The 22,053-nt window shown below is 38.3% G+C and overlaps 1 protein-coding gene across 8 annotated transcripts in view; it reads left to right on the forward strand.

Moving 5' to 3' along the window:
• The window catches only part of DNM3 (dynamin 3), a 524,278-nt gene that overhangs the window by 180,068 nt on the left and 322,157 nt on the right, over nt 1-22,053 (forward strand). For all 8 annotated transcript variants that reach the window (XM_026509365.4, XM_026509361.4, XM_048225441.2 and 5 more), the window contains exons 5-10: nt 7,160-7,258; nt 7,846-8,006; nt 12,119-12,261; nt 15,298-15,433; nt 17,928-17,995; nt 21,273-21,411. In XM_026509365.4, the coding sequence (XP_026365150.1) occupies nt 7,160-7,258; nt 7,846-8,006; nt 12,119-12,261; nt 15,298-15,433; nt 17,928-17,995; nt 21,273-21,411 (746 nt within the window). The remainder of the gene's footprint in view (nt 1-7,159; nt 7,259-7,845; nt 8,007-12,118; nt 12,262-15,297; nt 15,434-17,927; nt 17,996-21,272; nt 21,412-22,053) is intronic.

Raw genomic sequence — 22,053 nt, forward strand, 5'->3', positions numbered from 1 at the left:
AAGAATCAGACTCTTATCTATAGAAAAAAACTGATGGTTACCAGATGAGTAAAAGAGTATGGGGATTAAAGAGTATACTTATCATGTTGAAAATAAAATAAAATGATGGAAAAAGGAAGAATGGGTTTAAGTTGATCAAAAAAAGAAGGGAAAGAAAGGATATTTAGAGTTGAGAGGCATTGTTATAAAAATAAAGAACCCAAGAATGCACAGTCACATGGAGAAGTGCAACTCGTTGGGTGTGACTGGAGTTTAGGATTGGAGTAGAGTGGGAGGCATGGTGAGAATCAAAGCTAGTGAGATCACAACTTTCATTTACTGGGTGGTTTTTATGTACCAAGTACTTTACATGTGTTATGTTATTTAATTGTCTTCAATTAATAGATTTTAATTTTTTAGAGCAATTTTAAGTGGAAAGTACAGAGAATTTCTGTCCCCATGTGCACAACCTCCTCACCTATTCACATCCCACACCAGAATGGTACATTTTTTATAACCAATGAACCTAGAACTGATGTATCATTATTACTCAAAGTTCATAGTTGACATTAGAGTTCACTCTTGGTGGTGTACATTCTGTGGGTTTTGACAAATGTGGAATGTTATGTGTCCACTATTGTAATACCATATAGAATAGTTTTCACTGCCCTAAAAATACTCTGTACTCCACCTTTTTATCCTTGCCTCTCCTAAGCCTTGGCAACCCCTGAGCTTTTTACTGTCTCCATACTTTTGTCTTTTCAAGAATGTCATATAGTTGAAACCATAAACTTTGTAGCTTTTTCAGATTGGCTTCTTTCACTTAGCAATATGAATTTAAAGTTCCTCCCTGTCTTTTTATGGCTTGATAGCTCATTTCTTTTCAGCACTGAATAATATTCCATGGTGTGGTTGTGCCGCAGTTTTATTTATCTATTTATGTACAGAAGGACATCTTGGTTGCTTCTCAGTTTTGATAATTATAAGTAAATCCTCTATAAACATCTGTGTGCAAGTTTTTGTGTGGACATGTTTTCAGTTCCTTTGTGCAAATACCAAAGAGTGCAATTACTGTATCACGTGGTAAGAACATATTTAGTTTTGTAAGAAACTGTTTTCCAAACTGTCTGTACCATTTTGCATTCTCAGTAGCAGTGAATGGGTGTCCGTGGTACTCCATAACCTTGCGGCCTTTGCTTTGTCAGTGTTTTGGATTTTGGCAATTTTAATAGCTGTTTGGTGATATCTCACTATTATTTTAATTTGCAATTCCCTCTTGAACGATGATGTGGAACATCTTTTTATATACATACTTGCCATCTCTACACTTTGTTTGGTGAAGTGCCTGTTGAGGTCTTTTACCCATTTTTTTAAAGATTTTATTTATTTATTCGACAGAGATAGAGACAGCCAGCGAGAGAGGGAACACAAGCAGGGGGAGTGGGAGAGGAAGAAGCAGGGTCCTAGCGGAGGAGCCTGTTGTGGGGCTCGATCTCATAATGCCAGGATCATGCCCTGAGCCGAAGGCAGACGCTTAACCGCTGTGCCACCCAGGCGCCCCTCTTTTACCCATTTTTAAATCAGGTTCCTTGTTTTCTCCCCCTGTCTGAAGCACAAGGGGATTTTTCTCAGATATTCACTGTGAGAACCTGGGTAAGCTCCTGGAGGCCAAATGCACAAAAAAATAGATGCTCCCCTATGACTGGGACCTCCTAGACTTTTTAAGTCACTGAGGTTCCAGAAATTCATCAGTTACAGTTTAGGTTTTCCTACTCAGGCTCTGGTTCCCATAGGAATTCCTGCTTGTGTGTTTCTGCTTCCATAAGTTCTGATTCTCTGTATTTACCTATCTGCCTCTCCAAATTTGGGGAGCTAGGGGTTTGTCCTGTGACCTCACTTCTCTGAAGAATCTAAGAAGGGTTGTTGATTTTTTCAGTTGTCCGCTCGTTAGAACACAGGGGCAACTTCAAATCATCTTACATGTTGCACCAGAAAGTGGAAGTTCTCTTATTTAATTTTAAAATATAGGTTTGTTATTTTCTCATTTTATTGATGAATTAGAGTGAACATATAACTTATTTTTCTGCTGAAAGTCTTCCAAGAGTTAAAGGGGATGCAATTAATAATTATCCCAGACATCATATATAAACTGTGACGGATGATTATCCTATTGGTGTGGTTACACCTGATGAAGAAACTAAAGATTTTATTTATGTATTTGTCAGAGGTAGAGGGAGAGAACAAGCGCACAAGCACAGGGAGTGGCAGACAAAGGGAGAAGCAGGTTCCCCGCTGAGCAAGGAGCCCAATGCAGGTCTTGATCCCAGGACCCTGGAATCATGACCTGAGCCAAAGGCAGATGCTTAACCAACTGAGCCACCCTGTCATCCCCTGATGAGGAAACTAATGTCTTAGAGCTAATAAGGGTCACTGATGGGTTTGAAGCCAAACAATCTGGTCCTTTAGTGAGTGCTGTTAGCTTCTATGCTATAGGAATCAGTTTCGAAGTGCTTTGTGTGTCTTTTCAAGGTCTTTGTCAGGATTCATCAGCACTCATCATTATGGCTATTCTTTACTGAAGAGAGATGTAATCGAAACACAGCATCACACATTATTAGCTCTTAATTTATTTTTATTTTTCTTTTAGTTGGAAGACAAGAATTTTATTAAATCACTCTTTACTTATTATTGTATATAAGCTCTTCTAAATCTGTAAGTTTTTTTCTTTCCCAGAATTCTGGACTTGAAAGAGATATCTAGTTAATCTTTTGGTTCTATACGTAGATCAGCAGGCCCAGATAATCTAACTAACTTGCCAAATAACAGACCTAATCACTTGTAGAATCTAGCTCAGAATTGGGTGGCAGAAAAATATAGTGATTAAAAATGGAATTAGGTTGCCTGGATTCCACAACCTACAGGCTGTGAGCTTTTAGGTAAGCATGCTTTTCCTCTCCAAATCTCACTTTCCTGATCTGTGTAATTGAGGAAATAGCGGTACCCATCTCATAGTGTAGTTTCAAATCTATGTTCAGTACATAATCAGGACTCAATACATGGTCATTATTATTATTATTTTTATCTGACTCTTTAGATTCCCAGTGAAGTGCTTTTAAAACATGTCGTCTTTGAATCTCTTCTGGCAATGGCTTTTTGAGATTTGTCCCTGTAGGTCTCTAGTATGCCAGCAGGAGTTCATTATTTTAAGCTGCCTATTTGTATAACTAAATGTGAAAAGAAAATAATCTCCTTTGCTATTTCTGGTATACCACTAAGCATAGGTTTCTCTGCTTTTTCAGAAATAAAGGAATAGTAAAGAAAATATTTTTAAAATTTAACTTTTATTTTTATTAATGTCATAAATATACATAGCTTAAAAATCGGTCCCAAAGGCTTTTAACAAAAACTATTGGTCCCTTGCCCACTCCTCCTGACTCTTGATTACTGATTTCCAGAGGCTATCACTTTCAGCGTTCTTTGGGTATTTACCTCCATATTTCTATGTAGTTTGTTCATACTACTATTTCTTGATTTTCTGTTTTTAGATTTTCACTTTTGACTTCCTACTGTAGAGAAGAATTTAGCTGTCTTCTATCTCTTTCCCATACCCACATATATGAACCATACATATATACACTTACCCTCCCGTGTTCTACTAATATAATTATATTTAAATATTTATGAGCCCTGTGTAAATTATGATTTCATGTCCTTTCTCACATGATATTGCTGTCTTTGAGGTTGATAGTTGTCTCTCTTTTTGTTTGTTTGCATAGTCTTCTAAATATCACCAGTGCATTCCCAGCCTCTCCTCTAGGAGTCTAAAGCTCTTAACACCTTCAGAAATCTTAGGCATTAGGTGTTCTATCACTTTCATTTTTTTTTCTTAGTGGAGAGATATATCTCTTCAGTAATCCATGTCTTCTCATTCAAATAGATATTGATTGTTCTTCTGGCCTAGTCCTGGGATCTACACCACCCTGAAAATTCCCTTCTTTGTTTTTGTTATATTAGATTTCTTGCTTCCTGGATCTCTTATTTACTTGTTAGCTTGCCTTCCATGTTTGGTAGAACACATCCTTTAGTAGTTTCCAAAGAAAGAGAAAGAGAGGTAAATTATTTTGAGATTTTGAAGTCTGAAAATATCTTTTTCTACTGTCACATTTATTGATAGGTTAGAATTCTAGGCTAGAAATAATTTTTTTCCCTCAGAATTTTGAAAACAGCACTCTGTTGAATTTTCCAGTTTGTTGCTAGGAAGACTGATGCTATAATGATTTCCAAACCTTTTTTTTGATCACTTTCTTAACTTCTTTGGGAGCTTATTAGGATATTTTATTTGTTCCCAGTGTTTCGAAATCTTATACTGCTATGCCATATTGTGTGTGTGTTTTTCATATTATGTTGGACACTTGATGGGCTTAGTCAATACAAAAATTAATCTTCCACTTATAGGATATTTTCTTGAATAGTATGCCCCCCCAACTATTTCTGTTTCATTTAATCTGTTTTTCTGGATTGTCAATTATTCAGATATTGGATCTTCTGAATTATTTCTTTTTTTAAAAAAAGATTTATTTATTCATTTGAGAGAAAGAAAAAGAATTAGATAGAGAGCAGAGGAGGGGGGAGGGGCAGGGAGAAACAGAATCTCAAGTAGACTTTGTGCTGAGCCTGACATAGGGTTCGATCTCATGACCCTGAGGTCATGACCTGTGGCAAAACCAAAAGTCAGATGCTTAACCAACTGAGCTACCCAGGTGCCCCTATTTCTCTAGTTTTGAATTAGTTTTTCCTTTTCTATTATTTACTTCTATTTCTTTTGTTTTCTGGACGAGTTTCTAACTTTTTACTCCAACCATTCTACTAACATTTTTTTTTTAAATTTCTACTCTTATATTTTGTTACTGAGAATTCCTTTTGTTTGTTTGTTTCCTTTTATGGCATTCTAGTCTTGTTCCTTGGATGCAGTGACCTCCCTTTTCTCTCTGAGGATAGTAATAAAAATAATAAATTTTTCTTCTATATTTTGTATTATCTTTGTTTTCTTCAGTTCTGTTTTACAGTATTTATTTGTTTTGGTCTCAGAGACTCTCCTTGGCATTTAACATTTAAAATCATTTTTAAAAATTTTTATTTTTTGTTGAAACATAGTTGACATATAATTTTGTATTAGCTTCAGGTATACAACATAGTGATTCTACAATTTTATATGTCACAGAATGCAAAAATAAATAAGTCACTTATAGGAAATCAAATCAATAATATTTTATTTATATTATGTTAATATTGTAATAATTTTGTATGGTGACAGTTGGTAACCTACAGTTATTGATTTGTATTTAAAAGTGGAACATTAATAGGAAACTCTATGTGGGTGTGCTCAATTAAATGAGTTATAGGCTTCACAGTAGGATGATTTATTGGGCTGTCTTAATTGGCATTCCTCTGAATTTTAATATTTATGTTTTCCTCTAAGAATAGTTAATACACACCCAGACAGAGTTTTTCCAATCTCCTGCTTGGGGGGTTAAATTCTACCAGCCAACTTTTTTTCAAACTAGACTGGGCAGAGAGGCCTTGCCATTCAGTATGTGGAATTTCACTTAATCACCCTCTTTTAATACCTGATGCCCTCTGACTGGGCCAGGTGCCTATTAGTGCAGTTTTCCATAGTTCAGTGTTTCCAGAGAGTAGACCTTGCACTCTCCTGCCAGGTTGAGTCAGGGTGACTCCTAGCTATGTTATCCATGGAAATCTCACTGCTTTCATCCAGCGCTCTTGTTTTCAGCCTCAACTGCCCCCACGACCATCCATTATTATCAGAGCTGTTGGTCTCCCTGAACCTTTCTGAGAGGCTGTGATGTAAATTATCCAACTTCTGGGCTTCGGTTGTTGGCTCTCTTGGATGCAGTTTTCCTCTTTCTCTAGTCTGTTAATTTAGTTAGCAGTTATCCTGCTGGGTTTACAGTTTCAAAACTTTTCTTCAGTCCTCTCCCATTTTCTTTGACTTTCTTGGTTTAAACCTTTTTTTTAATTTTAAAATTCTTTGTGTTGCGAGAAGCAGTATATTGGTTAAAAACATGGGCTCTGGATGCCTAGACCCACCTCTTATATGGCCTTGGGAAAGTTACTTAATCTCTTTCTGCCTTAGTTTCCTCATCTTAAAAAAAAATAGTAGTTGGAGTCTATTTAAGATAAATGATTTAACCTTTTTAAGAGCAATAATTTAAGACATGTAAAGCATGTTAAACTGTAGCTGGCCTAATAAATAGCAGCCATTTTAGTGTGGTTTTAGGTAAAAAGGTAAAGACGTGTGTTCAATTTACCGTGTCCAAAGAAATGCACTTAAAAATACGAATCACTAGGCAAATATCGTTCATTTTATCTAGTGAGGAAAACAATGGGCAAAGACGAGGTGTCCGATGTGCTACATAGAATGTCTGGGTTTTTATATGGTTTTATTACTGAAAGTTACCTTGGAGATTATGGTTTCCAACTCTTTATATTACAGATAGGAAAACTGAGACCCAGAGAAGAGAGTTAGGTGACTTGCCTCGAGACTAGAATCCAAGTGTCAGGATTCTTAGTTTGGTCTTCTTTCCATTAAGTCATCTATCTTTTTCTAATGAACAGTGAATGTTGTGAGACTTGAAACTTTATTTTTGGTAATGACACTATCCTATACCTAATTTTCTTCTTCTTATTTGTTTGTCAAGTGCTTAGAAGTGGATCAGGAATAAGTTCAGGTTTACGAGACACACTCTTCATTGGTCCTACTTGTTTATTTTCAATAAGGTAATACATAAGAAAATCAAAGCACTCATCTTGTGTACTGTACCTTGGAGGAAAATTTTAAGTGTTTAAGTGTATAATTTCCATGTATGCATGGTACAAAAATAAATGCATGTATTTAAAATTATTGTGGTGATATACCTATTTGGTTTTGCCTTTCTTGAAGTGAGAGTTACCTTGTGGATGGGTGGTTTTACAACTCTCCTCCTCATCACATCAAAATTCACCAGACTGGGGTAGCATTGGATTAGCGAACAGTAAGACAGAGAGGAACAGGAAAAGGACCAGAAGTATGAGTGCCTGCATTTAGCATTGGGACAGACATGTCTCTAAAATTTGTTAGTCTTCTGCAGACTGTGTAATACTGAGTTTGTTTGCGACGCAGGTTTAAGAACCATTGGAGTCATCACCAAACTGGATCTTATGGATGAAGGAACAGATGCCAGGGATGTTCTTGAGAACAAGCTGCTGCCTCTTCGCAGGGGTAACGTACCGTGTCCTATACGGGACTTCCTTTGATGATGTGGCAGAGAAACAATTGGAAAACCGATGGGAAGCTTGGTGTTATGCCTTCACGGTGTGAGGAATGTATTTATGATTAGTTATACTTTTTCTGGAATGGCATAATGTTCCCAAATGATATATTAAAAATGATCCAGAGGGAGAACTATTCCTTAAAATAACACGAATAAGAAAGCAGGAAAAGGAAGGAGTTTGAAGGGAGGGTATAAATATTCATCATAGACGGCATAAATATATACTGTGCTGTTTTAAGTGTGACTTATGTACTTGCCCACCATATAACAAAACTGCTAAGGGACACTCTGTATTAAAATGTACTTTTAAGGGCAAAAGACATTATTGTGTTAATGCTTTTAAAAGTATCATTAGCCACATCAGCCAACCTTTGTTAAATACTGATGTCTCAAATTGAGTTTTGTAAAGGGTTCAATTCTTCAGCCCTTAAAAATAATTTTGCTTTTCTTATTCAGCCTGTTTGAGAGCCTTGAAATCTCCCCAGAATAAACAACAAGAAATGTCCCAAACCACATTGTATGTGCTCTCTTTCAGGTTATGTGGGGGTGGTAAACAGAAGCCAGAAGGATATAGATGGGAAGAAGGACATAAAGGCTGCCATGTTGGCCGAAAGGAAATTTTTTCTCTCACACCCGGCTTACAGACATATTGCTGATCGGATGGGGACCCCCCACCTGCAGAAGGTCCTTAATCAGGTAAAGATGTTTTCTCAAGCAACAAGAACAGTCATGAAATATGTAAGTGACTATTAGAATTCATATTTCTCACTTTAATATTCATTTTTCCAAAGTAAAACGTTCAGCTTAAATGATAGGAATTAAAAAATAAATATGTGTACCTAGTTGCACACTGTTACTATTCTCAGTGAGTAGAATGCACTTTAATGTTGAAAGTACACTGCTCAGAGCAGAAATACACTTATTAGGAACAGTTAGTAAGGGTGTATATTAGCACCCATTTTACTCACAATATGTAGCTATCTTAAGAAATTAAGATAAAGATGAAATTAAGAAATAAAGATAAAGTTGTATATCTCTGAAAGGTTGATTTCTTGGGATCTGTTTTTAAAATGTCAATCTGTAATGGCTAGGTTAGATTTCTTTTAAAAATTTCTTTATGGTTTTGGGGTGCCTGGGTGGCACAGCGGTTAAGCGTCTGCCTTCGGCTCAGGGCGTGATCCCGGCGTTCTGGGATCGAGCCCCACATCAGGCGTGCTGGGATCGAGCCCCACATCAGGCTCCTCCGCTATGAGCCTGCTTCTTCTTCTCCCACTCCCCCTGCTTGTGTTCCCTCTCTCGCTGGCTGTCTCTGTCTCTGTTGAATAAATAAATAAAATCTTTAATAAAATAAAATAAAATAAAAATTTCTTTATGGTTTTGTTTAGGATTGATTTGTTCCTTAATTTAAATTCTTGAAAATAACAAATCCTTGTAATTGATCTCCACTCATCTAAGAAGTTTTTCTAGATAACCCCTTTCCCTGCACAGATAGATTTGGGCCTCCAGCTTCCCACGTTCTGTGCACCCACATCCTTCTTGCATAAAACCTCAGTGCACTTACTTGGTTACATATTCTCCATCTCCTAGGGAAGTTAAGCATCATCCTCAGTGTATGCAGGGCCGCTCCCTGAGTTTTGACTACATTGACACAAGTGGTGAGCGGCTTTTCTTACAAATAGAATCATAAGATATGCTTTAACTTTTATTTATGAACTTTAACAGTCAACCAATCAAGTCATTATTGAATGGCCCAATTATTTGCTCCTAGAAGTTATCAGTAGAGACTAACACAATAGCAGGCTACTTGTGACACTGGACCTGAACCCTTTAGGCAAAACAATTGAAGAAGTTTTAGAAAATAAAAAAGCAGTGGTATACTTCTATTTTAAGTGACATAACACAGACTCATGTAAAGTTTGTGCTTTTTAATTAAGGGTAGTTGAGTATTTAGAAGCCATGAGGTGGTGCTATCATTGTGTCATTTAACAAACATGATTATATTTTAGAGAAGGAACATTGGTTTGCCACACGAAAACCATAATATTCTACCAATAAATTTAGTTTTGGTAAAACTCTTTTTAGATTACTGCTTTAATGCCTGTATTGGTCTAAGAAAAACACAAATAAACTGAAAAATTCTTAGAGAAAAATCACTAAGATGATTAGAAAGATAAAGTTGGAAATAAATTAGGTTGTGAATACTAGAAAAGTAAAAAGAACATGACTGGCCATTTGGTTATAGAAATGACCCCTAAATTATGACATAATTGGATTCTGGTTGACTGAAAACTGAATGGATTTTGTACTGAAGATCTCTCATTTCTTGGATAATCACTTTCTTTTTTATTGCTTCAGGGATCTTCATACTGTTTGAAACTAAGATCCTTTTATGGCTGATTCAATGTGCACCAATACCTCTGGCCCTGAGGGACAGTTTCTATGGTGAAAATTGGAGCAGAACATGCATTTTTGAGTCATTATGGCTGGAGGGCAGAGAATGAGGGAGTGAGTTATAAGAGACAAATTTGGAGAAGTAGGCAGAGGCTGGATCCTGTAATGTTTGTAGGCAAGTTAAAGATTTTTGTTCTTATCCTAAGAGTAGTGGGGAGTGAGTCATTTAAGGCATCTGAGTAGGGGAATTACACAATCATATCTGTGGATTAAAAATGATTGTGGTGGTTGCAGATAAGATCAAGAGTGGCCATGAGAAATTAGGAGTCAAAGTGAGAAATGATGGTAGCTTGGTCATGGTTAGGGCCAGTGAAGATGAAAAAAAGCAGAATTGAGAAATGTTTAGGAAAATCGAGAACTCGGTGGTAGATTAGCTCTGGTGGGTGATGGAGAGGTGAAGTCAAGGATACGTTCCAAGTTCGCATATTGTTATGAAGTTGCCAAGATGGAGAATGCTGAAAGGAAGATTAGTTGTTTGATTTCAGACTTGCTGAGGTTGGGGTGTCGTTGACACATCTAATAGAAGTGAAGTCCATGGTCTAATACGTATGCCTGCAGCAAAGATTAGAAGTCTGGTCTGTAGATAACACGTTGGTAGCCACAGGTGTTCCAATATTTATTAAAGTTATGAGTGGAATAAGATTACTTTAGGAAGAACAGAGAGTGAATAAAGAAGAAAATTAAGACTCAGATTTGAGGAATATTGATATTTATAGGTCTGGTGGAGGGGGATGACTTGGCAAAGGAGATGTAGAAGGTATATCCAAAAAGTTAGGAGAAAAATGAGGGGAACTAGGGTCACAAAAGCCAAGGAAAGAACTGTTTTTAGAAAGCCAAGAGTGGTCCACAGTGTTGCTTTGCTGTTGAGATATCTGAGAAGCAAAAGGTGGAAACCATGTGTTTCTATCATTTACCACTCACATGGCAGATAGGTGGCTACTGGTTTCTCATGGTTATTGTTGCTCTTAGACTTGGGGTTTGTGATGTTGCTACTGGGAATGAAGTCCTCTCCATTCTTTTGTTTTCTGCTTCAGAGCCATAACAATAGCATGCTGGGGAATAACATAAGTCGTAACTGTGGGCAAAGGTCTAATAGAGTTATGAACTATTAACATTTAAATAACTATAGATATATTGAATAGATATATTCAGGTAACCTCCGATAAACATGAAAATGATTTAGAATGATTTCTTCAATCAGTCTGGGTATTTATTCCCCTTTTAATTTATCATTCTTTTTCATGTATTTCTGTGAAGTTTACATTCTCTTTCTTTTGATTCCAAGTTTATTACTTAACCAGTTCAAGAAGATTCTTCCTTCCTTCCTTCTTTTCTTTTTTCTTTCTTTCTTTCTCTTTCTTTCTTTCTTTCTTTCTTTCTTTCTTTCTTTCTTTCTTTCTTTCTTTCTTTCTTCCTTCCTTCCTTCCTTCCTTCCTTCCTTCCTTCCTTCCTTCCTTCCTTTCTTTCTTTCTTTCTTTCTTTCTTTCTTTCTTTCTTTCTTTCTTTCTTTCTTTCTCTCTCTCTCTCTCTCTCTCTCTCTCTCTCTCTCTCTCTCTTTCAATTCAGACTTTTGTTTAACTTCATTGTAATAGAAAGAGCACAAGGCAGAGAGCGAACCAATCTGGGTTTATATTCCACCTTTGTTCTTAATTAAACATGTACTTGCAGACAGTCTTTTAGAGAGTTTTTCATCCCGCTGAGCTTGAGGTGCCAGCAGATGATCTCAGTGGAATTGCCAAGTGGATGGTTAAGTAGAGATGTCAACACCAGAGAGAGAGCTTTTCTTTGCTAGTCATGGAGCTTTCATATGCAAACTGCTGAAGGCATAAGCCAGTGAACCACCACCGCTGGACTGGGGCCCAGAGGCAGGGCAATAGGAAGCACCTGTCTGAGCTGCAGAATGGAGAGGAAGTGAACAGCTGACAGGTACCTACAAGTTCCACTTGGTCCTGAAACATCTGGTAGCACCCGTAACTCCAATTTCTTCATTTCTAAATGCAGTCTAATTTAAGCCTCCTTTCTGCAATCTAGGTAATCTGATAAATCAATCCATGCTAAAGTGTTATTAGGCAGCCTTATGAGTAACATTAGGTGCATTTTAACAGGGTATTTCCAGCCAGGCATAAAGAGGTAGCCCAAGAGAATGACTCCAGTTGAAGGAATTTTGAGCATCTCCTTAAGGCCAGGAGAGAGTTGGAGTTACTTCTCATGATTTACCTACATAGTTAATCTCAAATGTATATATGTATATGATTTCTAAGTTTTAAATGATTAGGGAAACAGGGAAGGTCAATTTTTGTCTCATGAGTTAATCTTTAATCTGTTATATCTATATGATTTTGTTTTGTTTTATTTAGCAACTTACCAACCACATTCGAGATACCCTGCCAAACTTCAGGAACAAACTACAAGGACAGTTGCTCTCCATAGAACATGAAGTGGAAGCCTACAAAAACTTCAAGCCAGAAGACCCCACCAGGAAGACCAAGGCGTTGCTGCAGTGAGTGCCCTTGGCCTTCCCTTGTTCAGCATTTGAGACTAATTTCTTCAGTGTGCTTTTGCCTTAGTCTCTTTGTCTTGTTATTTTCTAGGTTTAACAGAAGAAGCAAGTAACGTGTACAATACTTTGTTCTGTTATACAATGAGTCTCGAGTCTCTATGTGTTCCTGAAGAATCATTGTTGATTTTATTCTGTTACTGTAGATTGAACCAATTGCCCATCTCCATGCCCAATTTCATTGTGCTTTTATAATTGGATTCTGTAAATGAGTAAAACCAGTAGTGATAACTCAGCAGGGTTTTGCTCTTAGTCCTTAGAAGTGGACAAGACTCCTGTCGAAAACATCATCTGTCTTGTACAACTGTTTCTACTGATGTCTTTCGTACTTATTATCTTCCTATGTCAGTCGTTTCATGTGATTTATCTTTGTACATTTTTCAGTGGAATGAGAACCAAGGCTTTAATAATTAAAGTATGGACAATAAAGCCACATTTAAGTTTCTTTTACCCTTTTTGGTAATGATTTTAAAGTAGCTCTTTAAAAAAACAGATGTGAAAACTGCCAGGTTATCTTTTTACTCCTCCGTGTTCTTCCCATCTTATCCTTGGGTTACTAGGTTTATCCCTGAGTGGTCTTGGGTAGGACAGCAGAGTTGTTAGAGAATTGCCAGCTCCTTTTGTATTTTATCTTTCTTCCGGTTTTAGGCCCCTCCCAGCCTCATCTGTCCTTTTATCCCTGTGCTGCCACTTAACCACAGGTCCCTCTCAGCCAGAAGACCCCCTGTCCAGCTGATACTCCAGAACATCCTAAGTCCATTTCCAAAGATGATGCTTGCCATCTATTATGGCCCCTTTCTTCCTTGCAATCAAGATGCCCTTAATTTGGTGTTCAAAATGCGTGACAAAATTCCTTTCTTTGTGGAGCTATTTCTAAATGCTCAAATTTTTAAGTAAAAATTTAATGTAACATCTTATGTTTCCCCATTTAAAAATATAGAATCATACTGAGGAAAGAATTTTTTCTTGGATTCAACTCTTTCCTAGTTTATCTTTTCTTTTTATTCTTGGCTTTGGTTAAGCTCCTATAAAAACTCTTCAAGTTACAGAGAAAAGAAAGCTTTTTCTATTTAGGCCCTAGGTCATCATCTTACCATCCAACTGAAACTACTTTCCCTACAAATACTAAGCTTGCCTCTGTGACTCCATTGGATTCAGATTACAAAATTTTCCACATCTGGGTTCTTCCCTTGTAGGGGGCTGATCAGCTCCTTCCTCTCTCCCTCCCTCCTTTTCTTTTTTCTTTCTTCTTCCCTTTCTGCCCGCCTCTCTTCTTGCCTTCCTCTCATCTCTTTGTGTTCGACTTGGTGTCTGGCTCTTTGCTATCTGCTGGAGATTCGACAATGAATAAGACCTTTGCCCTCAAGAAGAGGCCACAGTAGAGCAAGGGAAACAGACATTTAAGCAACTAACTGTGTTAAAGTCTGATAAATGCTATGTTTCTGGTAAGTGTAAACTGTTAAGGGAGCCCAGATGAGGAAGCAGTTACAGGTGAGGAACGTTGTGAGTTCACAGAGGAAAAGATACTTTCATGAGAACCTAATGTATGGGGGGAAGTTTGTCAAGAGGAAGAGGAGGACAAGAGAATAGTGTGAAATTGTTTACAGCTTGTTGTAGTGGGCCAGGGGGCTGGAGTGTAGGCTGGAGGTAACTTTCCTAAAATTTCCCAGTGTTTCAGTGCTTTCTCATGTATATACCTTCTCAGGGGGTTAAAAATTAGATTAACATTGGCATATGCATAAACATAGCTACACTGAATTGTATTCTGAATTTTCTGGCCTAATTTGCAGTTTTAATTCATCCATGATTTTGATGAAAGAGAATAAAAGATACAAGTCCTGGATGGTTTGAATTTTTTCCTGTTAAATTTTGAATTTGAAAGTAGTACCAGCGTGCCAAAATTAGAGTTTCTACATCTAGTAATCAAAAATGCAAGTAGGTTGTTATTTTCTCCCTGTAATATATTTCTTTAGTTTTTACCAACCACCTTAAGGTAACTCCTTCCTTCATGGAAGTTATTGAGTACCTCTCATACATTGGGCAGCGGGAGATAGATAAAATGTGTGGTCCTTGCCCTTAGGAGACAGACTGACAGGTGAACAGGGTGATGGACTCTGCTAAGTGCTGTGCTGAAAATAAGCTGAAGGAACAAGGAACAATGAGGAGTGGTGGCAGATAGGCCTGTGGAAGGTTTCCTGGAAAAACCAATGCTTGAACTGAGTCTTGAAGGACAGATAAAAATTAGCCAGGCAAGGAAGCAAGGGGCAGAGAGAATGGTGTTCTGAGTAGAAAGGAAAACAAGTGTACAAGCCGGGAGCCATGGTGCATACAGGGAACTGCAGTTAGCTTCTTTCTGGTTGGCTTAGAAGGTGAATGTGGACGAGTAGTGAGAGATGGAGCATCTGGGCCAGACCATGGAGGAATCTTGCATGATGGGTTAAGGAGTTTTAATTTTATTATCCAGTTGTGGGGAATCATTGAAAAACAAGGCTAGAGCTAGTTGTAGAGGGGGATGGAGGTCGCCAGTTTGCATTGTCCGTGATGCTGGGGGTGGGGAGGAGAGGAGCTCACAGAGTAGGAGGGGGCTCATCTGGAGCAGTTAGAACACTAGGCCAGTGTGATGTCATAGGGACCAAGGGGCGTTGTGACTCGTCTATGTAAAGTTTTATTGTTTAACTTTAATTCCTAATTTAAGTATTTTTAAATACCACTTTATGATTTCAACTAAATGGATAGAATGCATCTAATGACACAGATATTTACGATATGTATTTTAATTAACTGGCTAAAATAAATCTTAATAACAAGTGTGTCATAGAATTACATTTTTGAGCGAATAGAGTGCAATGTTCATTCTGCCTGTAGGTGCCACTAAGAACACTAGGAAAAGGATTCTAAGGGCTCACCATAGCAAATTAAAATGAGAAGTGCAAAGCCTTATAACTTTAACTTGAATTTATTTCTCTTTCACAATTATAGGATGGTTCAGCAATTTGCTGTGGACTTCGAGAAGAGAATTGAAGGGTCAGGGGATCAAGTAGATACCCTAGAGCTCTCAGGAGGGGCTAAAATCAATCGTATATTCCATGAACGCTTTCCTTTTGAGATAGTAAAGGTTTGTACCAAATGTTATTTTTTTCCTTTCACCTCATTTTATTTCCATGTTCTGTTCTATATAACTGTTCATAAAATATTATGAGAGTGGTATAGGACTAAGATAGGTCTTTGAACAAAAATCTTCATACTCAGGTGATGAAATTTAGGAGAGAAGTATTTTCTTACTGATGGTTCTGATTTTACTTATTTAATGGGATCTAACAACATTCCAAATTATTTCAACAAATACTAATTGAGTTCCTATGAAGTTTATTTGTTGTCTAATTAATTTAAAAATATTTTTTGAGCACCTGTTCTGTGCCAAAATTCTAGGTGCCCATGATCAAGACAGAGAGAGGCACTGTCTATTTTACAAATAGACAAAGTAAAAAAACATCAAGTGTTATGTAACATAATGTTAGAGAGGTAGAGGGGTTAAGTGAGCCACTTTTTTTTTTTTTAAAGATTTATTTGTTTTAGAGAGAGAAAGACAGCACGAGCACGAGGAGCAGGGGGAGAGGGAGAGAGAGAATCTCAACCAGACTCCCTGCTGAGTGCAGAGCCTAATGCAGGCCTTGATCACAGGACCCTGAGATCATGACCTGAGCTGAAACCAAGAGTCAGACACTTAATTGACTGCTCCACCCAGGTGTCCCAAGTGAGCCACTTTTGATGGGATGTTTCAGGCAAGGTCTTTCTGAGTAGGGGACATTGAAAGCATGACCAGAATGGCATGAAGAGGTCAGCTGGAAGGGTCTTGGCGAAGAGGGTCATTGAAGGCAAGCAGCCGAGGATGAGGCCCTGCAGTAAGCATCTGTACAGTGGGTAAGGAATAGATGAGGGTGGTACAGAGCTGAGGAAGGGGAGAGGGCTACGGCATCAATCCAGAGGAAGAAAGTGCCCAGTTTGTGCAGGGCCTTCCAGGTTGCAGTGAGGTGTTTACATTTACTGATGAGAAGTTAGGGGAGAGTTTTAAGAAAAGGTGTGACCTGATTTGGTGGATGATCGTAAAAGAACACTTTGCAGGCTGGATCTTAAAGGGGCAAGAGTTGATTCAGGGAGACAAGTAAGGTGAGTTAAACAGTGGGACCAGAGAAGGAGTGAATCTGCTTTCTCTGGGGCCTAAAGTTTATACAATTGGGGGTGGCCTTAAAGAAGAATACAAAATTATAAACACACAGTTAGGCACAGGGTCTTGGAAGGTGCTTATGTAAGAGAGAAGCCCTGAATCTTAATCTTCTTGAGCTTCATAGTAAAAATGCCCCAGAAGAGAGGATGGATAAAGTGGAGGGATTTGTGATTTTGGAGGTAGGGTCAGTAGGGCTTGGCTTGATATGGGGGATGCAAGAAAGAAGATTCAAGATGACTCCTCAGGCTTTGGCTTGCACAACAGCAAATGTTAGGGGCCATCAGATGAGGGAAACGGAGCAAAAGCTGAGTTTGTGTAGAGGTATGAACGGAGAGTTTTATTTTGGCTAGGCTTAGGATGGCTTGCCCATTAGGCAACTAAGTAGTATGGCTTCACATACAGAGGAGGGTGCTTATGTCTTGGCGTGGGAAGCAAATGGGTAAATAGATTGTTTCATTAAAATGTGCTAAGTAAAGTGATAAACTTCAGCACAGGGTGCTATGGAAACACAGCCTACGGACCCGAATCCCAGACTGAGTGCATGAGGGAGCCTGGCTTCTGAGCGGAGTTTGGAAGGATGAGCAGCTAGTCAGCAGGACGGGGTTGGGGCCTGGAGTTGTTCCACATAGAGAAGGAGGAACAATAAAGGCTGAGCCGTGGGCCACAGGGTGTGGGTAGGAAACTAAGCAGTTCACTGTTCTACGTTATAAAGTGGGGGGGGGGGAATGGATAGACAGTGAGGCTGGAGAAGCCAAATCTCAGAAGTCAGGGGCTAAACAAAATGTGCTCCTGATATCCCTTTTAGGTCTAAGCTCCATGACACTTTGATCCTAATTCCAAATAAATTTAAAGTACCTAGAACTTCTGGGAAATTTTTATGCAGCCATCTCTCCTGCATTGGATTGGTAAAATATTATTAATTTCCTCTTGTAAAGAGGCCTTGAATGCAGGTGGTTAAAATGGCCGGGGAGAAAAGACAGCCATTGTTAATCTCGGCACAGCTGGACTGCTGTTGCATGTCAGGTGACACTCTTATTTATGCATTTGTCTGTGAATACATTTAGTACATTCAGCAAAAGAATGAAGAATTGTGTATTTCAAATGAATGGCCAGATTTATGTCCAGAAGGCATCCTTATGCATAGCGCTCCTATCTATAATAGAGTTAAAATCCACTACATGAAAACTCCCAGAAATCCCCAATGTTCTATGTTGCCTTGAACTTTACAGAAACAGATGTTTCGACCATCTGGGTTTAAGTTAGGAAAGACATGAGTATCCATTTATTAATAACGAAGTAAAGTTATTCTCATTTTTAAATATTCAACAATATTATTATTCAAAGGAATTAAGTGTCATAACTGTGGCTCATTTTGCATCTGCAGATGGAGTTCAATGAGAAAGAATTGCGAAGAGAAATAAGCTATGCAATCAAAAACATACATGGTATCAGGCAAGTGATTCACATTTTCCTTGTCTCAGTTCAAGCTACTAAAAGAAAATTAATGTTTATAAATGGCTAGTGAAGTAGCCTTTTCATCATCGGAGCAGAGTGGAACACAGAGGTGGGAGTAAGAAATAGGAGACTCTCGTTTGAGTTTAATGGTAATTTCCTGTATTGTCACACTCACAAAAGAAAAGACTTTTCAATTAAAAAAAGCAGAAACACTCCCTGCACTCACAGCACTGTACTCTGCCCAACTAGGGATTTGCCAGTGAGCAAGACCTTGTTCTCCAGAGCCTTGCGTTTTAGGGAGGGAGGCCTGACATGCTCCTAAGGAATCATTACCTACACAGAGACAGGACAGATACATTTTGGCTGCAGTTGTGGAGTAAGATTGGGAGAGGTTAATGAAGCTGGTGACTTTTGAGTTGAACCTTGCCTGTATAGAGAATGAGAATGATTTCAATAGGCAACAGTGTGCTGTGTGTTTACACGTGTGTGTGCATGTGTGAAACATGAGAGGCTGGGGATTGTTGAGGCAAGAGGGTAAGAGAGAGGGCTTAAAGTGGAAAGAGTAGTGTGAGCAAAGGCAGAGGGGTAGAAAAGTGCAGCAGGGATTCGTGGAGTGCGGAGTCCTGCATTTTGATAGGACAAGAGAGCAGCGGGACGTGAGGCTGCGAGGGGAACTTGTCCCTTGTGTGGAAGTTTGTGTGGAATTTTCCCTTGTATAAAATGGGATCATTCTCATTTACTTTCTTTAAAGCACTATGATAAGAAGAAAATGAATTTTAAAAAAATGAAAAAGATGAATTTAAAACACACATTTCTTGAGTTCATGTACAGAATTTAATGGAACATATATTAAGTGTCCTGAATTTAAGGTATTGAACTTAGGTTGCCTACTTCATGAATGATCTCATGGGAAGGAGGTGTCCCCTGTCTATGGGCCACTGTGTCTCAGCTTCTGCCACAGGTCAAGATGGGACGATTTTGGGAGCAGAGCCTGAGAGGACAAAGTTTGACACTGAATGTACATGTGAAAGGAGTTAGGACATTTGAATTCTCTATCATTTTAACATTTAGATGACCTGCTCTGCAAGTTGCAAATAGGATAGGTAAATATGCATTCACAAAGTAAAAGGGTGAAAACGTTCTATAACCAAATCCAGTATTTTTCTCTCACTGTCAGTAGGGTTTCTAAGTTCCCTACTAATTCTATTTTGTCTCCCTCAAATCTAGAATACATTTGGTGTAGAAACTGTGTCTTGCTCTTGAGCTGGGCGGAGCTAGTATTCAAACATGTCAATCTGATAAGTGCAGTGAAACCAACTCACATTTTTTGGGTCATGAAGTATTTTTATATATGTACTTAGTTTACTGTAAAAGTAAAATACAGTACTTTTACTTGGCTTTAAAAACTTCTTATCAGATACATTTTTGCTGAATGTAACTGTGAAAGCTCATAACTCAGTTTTGAAGCTTTCTGACTTACATGCATACCAAAAGAAGAAATTGGTTGTTGTTTATTATTCTGGAATTAATTTGCCTATAAGATGATAAGAAGTGTACAGTGTCCTAAGAATAAGACATACTCGTGGCATGATTACTTAGGCTCTTAATTACGCTTAATATGAAAAGTTTTGTTTCCAACGGATTGTTAGATATTTGAATAACAGAAGCCATCTTTGTCCACTGCAGACCTAATGGTCCTTTGTTTTGCAGGCACTGTGTGCCCGTAAATAGCAAGGGAGGAAGACAGTCCTTGTAGGGCAAACAAAGATAAATGCAGTAATGACCTTTCTACCAGGGTAGTAACAGGACTATGTGTGCTCAGACCACTGCAATGCAAAATAGGATTTGGGGTTCAGAGAAGGAAGACCTTGTCAGGGGCAGGACTGGAGAATGTGAGCTGGAGGAAGTGGTTGCTTTTGATCTGGGCTTTGAAGCACAGGTGGGACTTGGACAGGCTGGAAGTGTGGGGAGGGCAAAGTGAACCTCACGGACGGAGGCAAAGACAGAAAACGTTAGTATGAGTGTGTTTGTGGAAAGGCCAATGGTTGGATTTGGCTGAAACATAGGGTGCATGGAGGAGGAGGCAAATAACTGAAACGGAAGATTAGGGTCAGACAGGGAAATTTTTAATGTTAGACCAAACAGTGTGGATTTTATTCTGGTCCAACGTGGAGAAACTTCAAATTATAGTATAGTATGATCACTACAGTTAGAAAGAGAGGTGAGCATAGGGTGCTAAAGTAAATGATTAGAAGGGACCAGAATAAAGCTGCTGTAAGGGAAGTGTGGAAGAAATTTCCCAAAAGAAGCACCACAGAATTGAGTGGTGAAGGAGAAGAAGTTAAAGAAATGAGAAGAGGGAGGGAGGAGGGCCTGGGAATGGGGAGGACCAAGCACCAGCACGTGGCCCCTGCAGGGCTTTGGGCGTGATGATACTCAGGGTTCAGGTTCCCTCTTCTGGTAGCTTTTCTACATTGGCCTTTTATTTAGACGTAATCATTTTTTCACTTTTTATCACACACACACACACACACAAACACACACACACACACACACACACATCTGCTTTCCTGCGCTCCTGCACAGCATGAGAAAAACATTGTTATGATACCAATTTGAATTAATTCCAGCCAAGTGAAAAGATACTTGCTATTTTGTTTATCATTTGTTATTTTTGTAAACTCACAATTTAAGCATCCTGGGTCCCAAGCTACTTCTACTTAACTGTCTTCCTTTTCCTCCAGCACCCCAGGACCTCAGACCGGGAACCACGGAACTTGCTATAATACAGCTCTCCTGGAAAGAATAGACTGCATAGTCAGGAACACTACTATTCTAGTGTTGGCAAAATGAGAATTATTTTCTGCTCTATGAAGGACAAGAGGGGGTTGCTTTTGGAATACTTTAGACAGAAATGGAAATTTAGGACACCATTTTTATCGTAGCATTGCTTTTTATTGCTGTGAAACAGTGAGAAAAGATGAATTACAGTTAAACATTAGTTACAGGCCATATTTTTCCGGTCCATGAAAACATTTTGGGAACTGTTTTTAGGTATTGGTAATCATCTATAGAATGAAATTTATTATGGAATCGTAGTAGTGAAGATACTGTTACAAATAATACTACTGATAGAATAAATCACTACGTAACTTTTAAACTTGGGTATTACATGCTTGCTGTAGGTGACATGTCAGTTAAAACCTTCATCAAAAAAGTATTGGATATTACTTAATTTAAAAAAATCTAATGTCCTGCTCTTTCTTATATTCAGGACAGGGTTGTTTACTCCAGATATGGCATTTGAAGCAATAGTCAAAAAGCAAATTGTAAAGCTGAAAGGACCTTCCTTGAAGAGTGTAGATCTGGTAATACAAGAATTAATCAACACTGTCAAGAAGTGTACCAAAAAAGTAAGTTTGAATTATTTAACTTTCCAACAATTAACTTTTGGTTTACCCATATTTCCTACCCTGCTACATGCCTCTCTTTCCCTGACCCCTCACTTTGTTGTAAAGGTAGTATGTTTGCCCAAGGGGAAGGATTGTGGAAAGTATTGAGTGGGAATTGCTTTCATGGTAGATGGGCAGGGATATTATCTGTCGATTGTCTTCTTCTATGCCAAACAGGGTTGCTTAAACCAGAAAGAGTATTTTAGTCAGCTAGTTTTCTCCTTATTGTCTTAAACAGGTAAATATCACTTTATAACAATTACGTGAATGCCCTAAACTAGTTTTTCTTATGGTGTATGGAAATGGGATAATTGTCAGGGGAAGGGGATCATTGACATTGTGTAGATCAGTAAAAAAAATTCTTTGAAATTTTAAATGAATTACATTTGAACTTGGACATTCTGCGAAGCAGCGGCGTGGTGTAGTAGTAAAGACCCCAGACTCTGAAGTCCAGTTACCTAGATTCAAATCCTGGCTCTGCTACTTACTTTCTACGTGACCTTGAGTATCAAACTTAATCCCTTATTGTCTTGTAAATTTCTTTGTGAAAAGAGGATGAAAATAGTAACAATACTACCTCCATGAGAATTAAACAAGATGGTG

Source organism: Ursus arctos, unplaced genomic scaffold (genome assembly GCF_023065955.2).
Source record: "Ursus arctos isolate Adak ecotype North America unplaced genomic scaffold, UrsArc2.0 scaffold_2, whole genome shotgun sequence".
In the NCBI taxonomy this organism is placed as follows: domain Eukaryota; kingdom Metazoa; phylum Chordata; class Mammalia; order Carnivora; family Ursidae; genus Ursus; species Ursus arctos.